Here is an 11,909-nt window from a genome sequence, read left to right on the forward strand (position 1 = left end):
CCAATTCTCGAATAACCACTTCATTAGGAGCCTCAAAGTTTCCAGCTTTACGCCACATCCGGTCAATTCCCTTTATCACACGGAACCTCAAGCATTCAAACCACGTGCTGTATAACGATGGTTGACATTAATTTCATTGGTTACATGTCTACGCCTCACCATAAAATACTGAAGTCAGTACGTATTGTCGTTATCTTTTGCGATATACACATAATCAGTGGGGAACCCATTGTCACGTATCTTACTACGTGGCTGTTATATTGCTCTCTAATCTTTGGGGTTCGTTACTTAGCTATGTATTGCTCCATAATAATTGGATCATTGTTATATAAACTAGCTGTTGTGTGTAGTTCTCTCACCACTGAATGTTATTGTCATGTTATATAAATGTAGCTGCTACCTAGCTCCATCATCTCTGGTAACCGTTGCCATGTTAACTACTTTTTGTGATGCCCAATCATAAATTAGCTGATTTGTTGCCCAATCATAAACTTACTGGTGCCCAATTATAACCTAGCTGTTGTGTTGCCGAATCATAGTTTAGCTGTTGTGTAGCCCAATCATAACGTAGTTTTGTGTTGCCGAATCATAGTTTAGCTGTTGTGTTGCCCAATCATAACGTAGCTTTGTGTTGCCGAATCATAGTTTAGATGTTGTGTTGCCCAATCACAACGTAGTTTTGTGTTGCCGAATCATGGTTTAGCTGTTGTGTTGCCCAATCATAACGTAGTTTTGTGTTGCCGAATCATAGTTTAGCTGTTGTGTTGCCCAAGCATAACGTAGTTTTGTGTTGCCGAATCATGGTTTAGTTGTTGTGTTGCCCAATCATAACGTAGTTTTGTGTTGCCCAATCATAACGTAGTTTAGTGTTGCCGAATCATAGTTTAGCTGTAGTGTTGCCTAATCATAACGTAGTTTTGTGTTGCCGAATCTTAGTTTAGCTGTTGTGTTGCCCAAGCATAACGTAGTTTTGTGTTGACGAATCATGGTTTAGTTGTTGTGTTGCTCAATCATAACGTAGTTTTGTGTTGCCCAATCATAACGTAGTTTTCTGTTGCCGAATCATAGTTTAGCTGTAGTGTTGCCTAATCATAACGTAGTTTTGTGTTGCCGAATCATAGTTTAGATGTTGTGTTGCCCAATCATAACGTAGGTTTGTGTTGCCGAATCATAGTTTAGCTGTTGTGTTGCCCAATCATAACGTAGTTTTGTGTTCCCGAGTCATAGTTTAGCTGTTGTGTTGCCCAATCATAACGTAGTTTTGTGTTGCCGAATCATAGTTTAGCTGTTGTGTTGCCCAATAATAACCTTGCTATCATCATCAGTAGATGCCATTGTCAAAGTACATACTACTTAATCTTTACTCTTATGTTGAGTATAGTTACGGTGTAAAATAAATTAAAATTTAATTTATAAGCAAAGGCGAGTGTTATCTGCGTTCAGACAAACAGTACGTAAAACAGATTAGCGGCTGGACCAAGTGTTGACTGCAACCTTTTTTGTTTTGTTAAAGACGACAAGCATATCACCGTCGGTAATAGTCGACGTGAATCATCGAGGCAAGAGATGTCAACTCGGTCATTTACACTTCCAGCAGTATTCATACGAACTGATTTGATTGTGCTATATTTTCACGCGTGTTTCGTACTTGTGAAACCTATCAATATTCCGACACACGCGTAAAAATGTATGGCATTCAATGGGAAACAACTAAATGTCCTCTATACACCTAATATTTATTTAAGTGCGGATGCACTCTGTAGACTTTGTCAATCGTTGCAATTATAATGTCATAATCGTAACCAAAACAGTTCATTTATTCAGGTAATGATTAAGTATCTCCGCAAATGAAACAGAACATATAAAACAAATACATAGGTAAATAATAATTTGGTGTATGATACTTCGATTTTAAAGCAAAGGACCTGTTACAGGAACAAAAGAATTTTGCCCACAAAGCAATTTAACCATTACTGGTACATAATGTACCAAATAATATCCAAAGTATGTTGGTGTACAAAAACCGAAAATATGTCTATTACTTCCGTAAAGATGCGAAACAACTAAAAACGTACATAACATACTAAACTTTTATGTGTGTGAGACAGCATAACTTTTTTTATTTTGCATCATCTAGCTTTATAGTTGGGCTCATCATGAGCAGCAGACCTTATTGATAAAAATTTGATCAGTTGCGATAATAAATTGGTGTGACGTATTGTTAAATTATCAAACATGACTATAGGTCATAAGGTTATTGGATTTTATTTGGAAATAGACGTTGCTACAATTTGACATTTATATGACAAATTTACTGGTTCTCAAATTTTCTGAAATTTGAACTATTATATCTCAACATAATGCACCAAATAATATTAAAAGATTTTTGGTGTACAACAACCGGAAATTGGTGTTTTACTTCCGTAAAACAATTGATGTAGCAAAAAAGTGTATGAAAATACCAACATTTTTAGAGTTTAAGATTTTATATTTTTTTTCTTATGCAATGTTTTGTTACATATTTGAGTTCAAAATTTGCTGCAGATCCTACTTTAAATAATATGATATTATTTGATAGCGTAAAACATTGTTTTGATATTTTTTGGACCAAAATGTGAACCCTGTCGTACACCTTTGGAAGGCGGCACTAAATAGTTCATAGCACAGGCCCTGGGGACCTTTTTAATTTTTTAAAAATATCTCATGGGTCCTGTCTTAGGGAGCTACAAACATAACCCAGTAATGATTAAATTGCTTTGTGGGCAAAATTCTTTTGTTCCTGTAACAGGTCCTTTCAGTTGAATTATTTATACTTATCAGACTTAAACTTAAACTTGCAAGTTATTTCAGATACACAGGACCAAGACTTGGTCGAATAGTAACAACTTTAACCACCCATTGTCTAATCAACATAAAGAATAATTAATAATCTTCAAGATGGTATCTAAAATGTGGAATGAATGTTAGAAACTACATATATCACTTCGGGCGTTTCAATAGCCTTTTTTTTAAAAAAACTTTTTTTCATAAATATAGAGACAATCCTTTATTTAAACAAACTACATATTGACCATCCCCAACGATAAATAATCACTAGCAATGCCAAATGTATACAGTTAATGCAGAACGAAAGCCAAAGTTAAGTTTAACTCCACAAACAGGTAATTATGTCATTCATTTCGGATATCAATGACGCAAAACATCGAACAATAAAAACATATCACAGGTAATCTGAAAACATATTTAGACATTCAGAATGTTGGAGAAATGCATTAAGTTGTGTGAAAGTGCTTTACGCCCGATTATCCTGAAAACAATAACAATAATAGACATGTAATGCACTGGACTAAAGGTAGCAATGGGCAGTAATAAATACTCACCTTCAGCTGTCTGAGAGCGACGCTTCTATCTGCCGTCCTACTTGAGTCAGTCCTACAATTGGTGTGTCGGTCATGTGTACTGGTTTCCTGGACCTTTAGTGACACGGTGACTTGTTTCTGCCTGCAGACCACTGCCACTGTTGACTTCCATTTCCGAGGCAAGATCGGCATCTGAACAAAGACCTGTGTGACCAGATTACAGTCCGTTTTAGTCCAACGACTTTAGGGTTAGTACGTCACCAAATAAAAGCATATGATAACGTATGATATTAAATACGTTGCTTAATATAAATACCTTTCTACACTTGCTTTGTTGTGACTCAATCACAATACATATTTCAACCTTGTTATTGCAAATAACTAAAATATATTTTGAGATTACAATATAATCTAAACATTTGATACATGTTTTCCTACAAAACAATTGTTACGTATTTTCGTTTTAACTTTTATCTTAATCAAAATACATCATCATTGTGAAATAGAAAAGCTCAGAACAACCATGTTCATTTTCATTGACGAATAAAATTTCATGAAGAGATTCTTCTGAAACTATAAGTCCCATGTTACGTACGTTACGCTTAAACTGTGATCGACCAATCCAATCAGTTTCAGTGCGTAACTTTGGTCCGATAGCAAAATCCTGTAGAACTGACTTTCTTTCAATTCATTCATATTGGAAATGTCAATCAAAGTCGAGATAAAACAACAAGTAATGCATAACAGTCATACGTTAAACCCTTGTGTTCAGATATTGCATCAAATGTATTTATCATTGTGTATTGTTTTTTTGTGCTATTCACCTAGTAATATCTGGGATAAAAACTTACACATCTACAATGAGTCATTGTTTGTTGACGTTGTAATCATTTGATGACAGTTTAAAACGACATGGTGGCGTCAAATATTGACAGCGATTTCGTCCACGAGTAAAATCGGATCAATACAATAGCACAAAATGAGACTACATGGCGTTTACTGTACATAGTAAAGTAAATCAATCGATATTCTGTAATAGCCTATATTTGTTGATAAGTTCAATACTGAATTCATAAATCTATGTTAACATAGGTTTGTTTTGTCTCTCCTAGGTTTATGAAAATAACACAACATCAAGCCCCCCCCCCCCCAAAAAAAAAGGGGGCAACCTTGCAAAAGGGAAACGAAAACCACTACAGTCCCTAAAACAAATCATGGATATGGTTATCAAACCAGCTGATAAAGGTTACGCATTGGTCGTCACGAACAAAAGGACTTCATCCAGAAGGCCGATCGCCAAATATCAAAACTTGGCTTTCTAGCGTGAAGTTGACTCTGACCTTAAGTCAGAACTTGCCCAGCAGGTCAATGCAGCTACAAGTAGGATACTTGCTAGAGATAATATTGATAACGACACGGATGACTTTTTATGCTGTAATGCCACACAGGCAGGGAATCATTAACTCGATCGGCCATCCCGCATTTACATTGACTTCAACCTGAAGCCAAATGTAGAGAAACATCCATCCTACTTTATAAACACTACAGACTATCGTAACATGATACACTCTTTGTGATTTCTCTTTGAGATATCAGCCAAACTTAAATAGAGATTTTAAGTAACTCTAATTAGTAACAATTAGTTGAATAATTAAAGTGGTATACCCTACGAGATTGGCATAACTCTTTTTTTGTAATATCAAATTACTATTATATGTATATAAGCTATGTATCTAACTATCTACGGGTCACATTGTGTGGAACTTGAAATTCCCATTGAAGATCTAGTGAAGGACCATGGACAATATTCAATCACCAACCTGGTGAGGCCAAGATACAGCACACACTCACCTGTAATTCACAAAACCAATTTGAGTTATCTCCCCTATACCATTAACTTGCACATTGACAAATTGTTATATACAAACTAGTATATATATAATATGTCTTGTATATAAGTTGTATCTTGTTTCAATTTCTCATTTCACTATAAATATTATAAGCTTCTTTCATGCTCAGGGGTGCACGATAGGGAAATCCCGAGGGGGGAATTTCCCTATCTTACACTCTGGATTATGAAAGGGTATTTTTCTCTAATTCCAACCACCAGAATAAGCTCAGACCCCATGAAAATGCGTTTGGATTGGCCACCATTTTGAAAATATCAATCCCCCCTGAACTTTTTAGACGAAAACGAATCAGCCAGCCGGATTTAGCATATCCAATATTGGCAAAAAGAGTTTGCGCAGGAGAATTAATCACATCTTTCTAGAGAAATATATATACTGCTACATACAAATGCATGTGCATTGTAGAAGAGAACCGATGTAGGCGTAGCCTGTTGTTCGATTCTATTCAATTACCCTCATGAATAAAATCTGTTGAAATTGAATGAAGATGCACTCTAAGTAACTATGGATGTTGTATCCCTCTAGACCAATGTCCTACATGAGGACGGCATCACACGGGACACTAAGCATCCTTCTACAGATAGTCTGGTAGAACTGCCGAGGTTTATTCTCACGTTGAACCAATTCAATGGAGAACACTTCTACTTATATTATATATTTTTTTTGTTTAATTGGATCGTTGGCTCGCTGTATGTGCCTATACTTGACCCCTTGAGGTGACTCATTCGGGGCCCCAGCACATAAACTGTACGTATTACTGGATCGCTGGTTCACTGCCTGTACCCGAAACTTGACCCCTTGAGGCGACTTATGTTGGGGCCATGCAGAGACTGCTTTAAACAGTTTACATGTACCACTCTGCAATTTATTTTTATCTTATATGAAGTTATTTATCTTATTGTTTTCTATTATGCTTTTATTTCTATTAAGTGATTCATTTTCGGGATGAGTTGTTTTGTCGACGAGGTTATCTGTGGTTCTTGTGGGAAGACTTTTTGTGGACGAAAAAGACTTTGACAAGTTAATTTGGTAGACGACATTTCTATTGCGGTTCTGGTGCTTTTTCATCCAACCCAGATACAAGTTCCATTTCAAACCATCTTACCGGCATTTCTTATCCAGTGACTGTCACTTTACCCCACATGTTCTATCTTTGACCTCTGTTTACTACCTGGTCGAGTTGGAATGACCTTGTCTACCATTTTGCTGTTCTGGTACTCCCCATCTTTCAAGGTTTTTTCCACGCCGTGTTTATACGAACAACCACAATATAGATATTTCCCACTAGATTTTTCTAAATTGTTTGAATTTTAAGGTATTAATATATTTGACTTGCCTCCTATGACCTTAACATCGAAGCAAGATTATTCATTGTAAAAACAAAATAGCCCTTCATTTAACAATGCTACGATCCAAATGTCTTGGTTGGTTATAACTGAAAAGAACTTGGTAAATATTTCGAAAACGTTATTCCACTCTGACCTTGAAAGGCACTTGGAATTCCTATTAACAAGATTGAGCACGTGGACTGTGGGTTAAGGCTAATACATTGAACAAACCTGATAACATTTTATAAGAGCATGCTACTCGGTCAATTTTTGTAAGCTCTTGTTTCTCGTTTTCGGAAAAATACATGCAGTGATAGTTTACACCGGAGGGAGGACACACGTTGCCCCCTTGACAGGTGAGACATATGTTTATAAAAACTAACCAAGCAACAAAGCATCCAAAACATATTGTCCCAACTGCAGCTTTTAGTCCCAGCGGAAAACTAAAGGACTATGTATGGTTTGGGCGAGTTTTGGCCCCAAAGCGCATCAAAATTCCAAACCTTTAAATGAACTTTGAAACGACTGATTTTTTTAAAATTTTGAATAGTTCCCAAATACTATCATGAAAATGTTTATTTTATTTTTAATTATTGTTGCCATAGTAACAGGTTCGAATTTGCATAATTTAAATATACACTCCCACATATTTTGCATAATTTTTCCTGGAAACAATAGAGCGCATGCTTAAACAAACTTAATATCAAAGTATAATGCGTATGCACCTGTAATGCATACTTAGGAGAAACATAACGTTTGTTCAAGAGTGCACTCAATGGTAGCTAAGAGAAAAACTAGGTGAAAACCTGTCAAATGGGACCGAATATTCAAATCTCATTGATTTACGTAAATATTTACTGGTTACCATGACAGACATAATTGAAAACACAAATACATGTTTACATGATAGTACTGGGAAAGAAATAGTCATTTGAAAGTTCTATCGAACTTTTGACAGCAAACTATTTGTCTGTCTGTCATAATATAAAGAAACAAGTGATGTCATTGAGAAATAAAATATGTTAAATGTTAGGAATTGCGGAAGAAAAAACTGGTTCAATGACACTCAAATTGTCATCCTGACAGCTAGAAATGAAAACAGGAAAACACATGATAACAATACTCTCTTTTTATCTGCATGTATTAAATATCATATTTTCATTAAAGAACGTGTTAACAATCCAAACAGAAAATATCAAAACAAAACACTTTACGAATCCCCGTACACTACTGAAAGGAATTCAACAGGGGTAATGCACGTTTTTATACAACCTGTCAAGATCACTCAAAGCCAAACCAGTAAGCCTGATTCATATAAACACATCTAGGGTTTGATAACATTCTTACACTTTAAGATATAATATCATTCAATTGTAACTCTCTACAACATGAGCACAGTTGTTAACATAAATAATTCAATCATACACTGAACGATCACATCGGTCTGTTTGTATTAAACCTCAGGGCAAGAAGTATTCATGAAACCGTTTTCATGCTAAAGCATGGATTTTGTGCTCAAATAAACTGTCGTGACACTCACTGAAAGCAAATCTTCGAAATCATTAGCACAATGATAATTTCTATTAATTTTACATCAGAACAAGCTATATGGCTTGAACACATATCAAGAAGTTTTAGGTCGAGCATGAGAGCGCTTTCATGAATACAGGCACAGGAAACGTTTTGATTTACATTACAGTTATATAATTGTATCAATATTCAAACGGGGAGAGCAGAGATATAGCAAAAATACACAGGTATATCACATATCCCATTTCATAGTGAGACATGGACATATACATTGTACTTGTACACAAATAGTAAGCATAGTGTTGATGACAATGCATTCAGCATACTACATATAACAATGACTGTAGTGATATTAGACACTTTCTGTCCAAACAAGACGTTACAATCTCTTCGTTTATGTAATTCTGTAAGAACGCAGAAAATAAATCAATAAAATTGCGTATCATCAACACAGTACTACTTATCATACAGTTTAATACTTTTACCAAAATAATGTGTACCTTGTTAACTAAGGCATATGTACACAAATATTCAAAGCAAACAAATAGTTTCAATCGGTAAAAGTTCCCTACATATTCTATAATAACTATGCTTACAGTATTTGTTAATTACAATTTATCATACGTGTTAAATACAGTACGGACTACTTTTTCTTTTTGATAGATAGTGTTTTTTATAAGAAACACATCTTCAAATTTTGAAAGTTATTTTTTTTCTTTTTTTTTTTCTTAATAATATTTTCCGGACACAGCTTTTGCTGAACATTGCTCAGAATTTATCACATAATTTCCGCGTAGATCAATGATTATAGTGTGGTTGGTATGTCCTGCACGATACACATTTTAATAGATGCAAAAACATTCTAAATTGGTTAATGTATTACTCAATATAATGATACTTAATAAATATTATAAACAAATCACAAAACTTGGAAAAACTAAACATGTTCGTCATTCCTGGCTATGTAGATGTAATATGTTATATGATATAAATATCGCGACAAGGCAATTTCATTTGATATCATATGTATCGAGAGCCATCTACCTTCTCAACACTAACCATACTATTTTTTCCAACCATACAAATTGAAGCAGTTTACCAGCTAGGAATGATTGCACCTACATTTTGTACACATCACATGTATTGTACTTAGCGATACAAAACCATCACACAGCAAGTCATTATAATTCATTACAAAAAAAATATAGCATGTGCATAAAGAAACTTCACCTGAAGAATTGTGAGGATTGTATTTTAAGACCTTCGGATATGAAGAACGTTCCCAAACATTCCGTTTTGCGAGTTTAAGGAAAACTTGAGTTTGCGCTCCCGCACAGCAACCTATCTTGTTGATATTTGCATTCACTTTGAACATTGACCTGCGAACAAGAAAGACAAACCAAAGATATTTAGCATTGTGTGCCATTTGACTGTTATAGACCAACAAGAAGGCGACCTTTGAGCGGAAAGCTATGCACGAAAAAAACCCACTTGACGTGGATATCAGGTGCGAAAGCAATACAATGTTTTTGGATATTATAGATTAACAACAACATAAGCTTTGCAGAAAAACTAATTTTCTATTTCTAACACAAATGACTATGACCAGTGATCTTTGAACCTAAAATCAAATCCACGGCAAACACGTTTGTTAAGGAATTCGTGTTACAAATGAGTTTTAAATGTAAAAAAGACCAGATGGTTTGGAGGGTAAGCGCTATTGCTGCATCGACATCCACCATATAAAGTCAAGTATCATTAAACCACAGGATTTTCATGAGCATAATCAATAACTTCGATATTCAAAAGGACATGATATATATCAAAAAACATCTGCCGACTTAAATTTCTCGAAAACATTTGTTAAAAAATCTGTTAGTAAGCTTTCAACATCTTTTATTGATAGAATTATAACTGTTAAATTCAAAAGTTAAATCCGTAAGCCGTCCTTTTTTGTTGATGTTGCAAGTGAAGATCGAGGCAGTTGCATGATGTGGAGATGTATGGCTAGTTGCTTTAAGTACAGGACTTTTTGCTTTGAGCGGTTGAAAATAATTCAAGCTCAAGTGCAGAAAACATTTTTCATTTACAGTAACAACAGTTTTTACTTTGATCTCGGTCCTAAGACGCGACAAAAATAAAGCTCTCTCACAAAGGAAAACAACACTCTTCTGGAAGGTAAGTGTTGCTCCCTAACTTCTTGTTAAATAAATAAATCCACTATTATCACACCCTGGAAGTCCAAAAATCGGTTCCTTACCAAACATATGGTCTCTTCATACATATTGAGCTCACTTAAACGGGAAACGAAAATGGCCACTTAACACACATGGTCTCTTAATGGAGCATGACCAATGAACACGTTTGACAGTAAGTTTTACACTTTATGTAGAACGATAGGAACAACATAGATCGCGAATTTTAAGTTATTGTGTTCTGACATCAATCGCTAAATAAAAAGAAGCACCGTAACTACTTCCTCGTCAGTGAAAGTCAGAATGCCCTCTATCCAACTTAGAATCCAAAACTGTTTGAATATCTTCTTTATCATTCAGAAGTTTCTTCTGAAAAACAAAAATATTTACATGTGTTTAATAAGGCTTTGTTTTAGTAAATGTAATATGGTGGAAGCATAATTTTACGTATACATAACTTATAGTGCAAACGAAACATTGAATTTCATCGTTTTCATATTTGCATAGTATAATTACAAATGTATCAGCTTATGTTTCTAACGATTTTGCGGGACTAAGGCTTAATGTTCTCGCATGCATGTGGAGAAAATGCCGATAAGAAATTGCTGGAAGAATGGAATTAAAATATGAATGTCCAAGATGTAGCAATGTGGTAGCAGTTCAATTTTGGTTTCTCCAATGACTTTTAAAAAACAAACAAGCAAAAAAGGGATCTACCTGGGGTCATATCAAATATTTGAACGTGCAAATTAATGGCCACATTTGCATACTTGCTCCTTTTTGAAGGCGGTACAAAAACTGCAGGCATAGAATAGAATGTATTAAGATGAAGCAAGTAATTGGGTCGTAAGCAAATGACAAATTTAAGTTTAAGTTTAAATTAAAGATAAAGTACCGAAAGTTTCACTTGGATTAACAGTACAATTACACTTGCTTAAAGGGACAATTTAGTGAAGTAAGTTTGTTTTGATATTCTTGTCACAAAATTCTCAAAGATTATATAGTTTGATACTCCTTATGAACAATTTATGTCGAGAAACTGAGAAGAGACAATGTTTTCTCAGCATTTTGAAATCAGTAATGAAGACATCCTTAACTATGTAACCATACGTTTAAGCGGCAGCTGTCGGTGAATTTCTAGCTAACAAAAAAGTCTTCCAAGCCAAAGAGAGAAGGCAAATTATCGTTTCATACGCCTAGTATCTTTTTTAAGACAAATACAGGCATTTAATCTGAAACAAAGGCATCTTGCAAACAACATCTCAATCATCGCTATAAACAAGTATTCTAATTTACGTTTAAATCCATTTATATCGTATTTTGTTCGGTTTAAATTCTCCCTTTTGTATCCTCTCAGTGTGGCATACCCTTATTAAGCATGTTTCTTTTTATTCAAATCCACTATGAACAGAAACATCTCATACGATTTACATATTATGATACTTATGATTACTGCTTGCGATGAATTGTGTAAATGCAACGCGACAAGAATGTTTTATGTGTGAAATAAGACTCACGACACTACGTTCATGTTTCATTCTCACTGAGAAGCCGGGATATTTCTCTTTTTTAGTCGTAGCTATTTTG

At 34.8% G+C, this 11,909-nt stretch overlaps 1 protein-coding gene across 4 annotated transcripts in view; it reads right to left on the bottom strand.

Moving 5' to 3' along the window:
* Positions 1-11,909, bottom strand: part of LOC110462654 (sterile alpha motif domain-containing protein 9-like) — a 117,066-nt gene that overhangs the window by 61,023 nt on the left and 44,134 nt on the right. For 2 of the 4 annotated variants that reach the window (XM_021516721.1, XM_021516722.1), the window contains exon 8: positions 7,726-10,691. In XM_021516721.1, coding sequence (XP_021372396.1) covers positions 10,611-10,691 — 81 coding nt within the window. In that variant the 3' untranslated portion in view covers positions 7,726-10,610. Of the gene's footprint in view, positions 1-3,380; positions 3,564-7,725; positions 10,692-10,999; positions 11,121-11,909 lie in introns of those variants that run through there. The other 2 variants (XM_021516724.1, XM_021516723.1) reach the window with 2 other exon arrangements.

The sequence above is a fragment of the Mizuhopecten yessoensis genome, unplaced genomic scaffold (genome assembly GCF_002113885.1).
Source record: "Mizuhopecten yessoensis strain PY_sf001 unplaced genomic scaffold, ASM211388v2 scaffold10821, whole genome shotgun sequence".
Classification (NCBI taxonomy): Eukaryota; Metazoa; Mollusca; class Bivalvia; order Pectinida; family Pectinidae; genus Mizuhopecten; species Mizuhopecten yessoensis.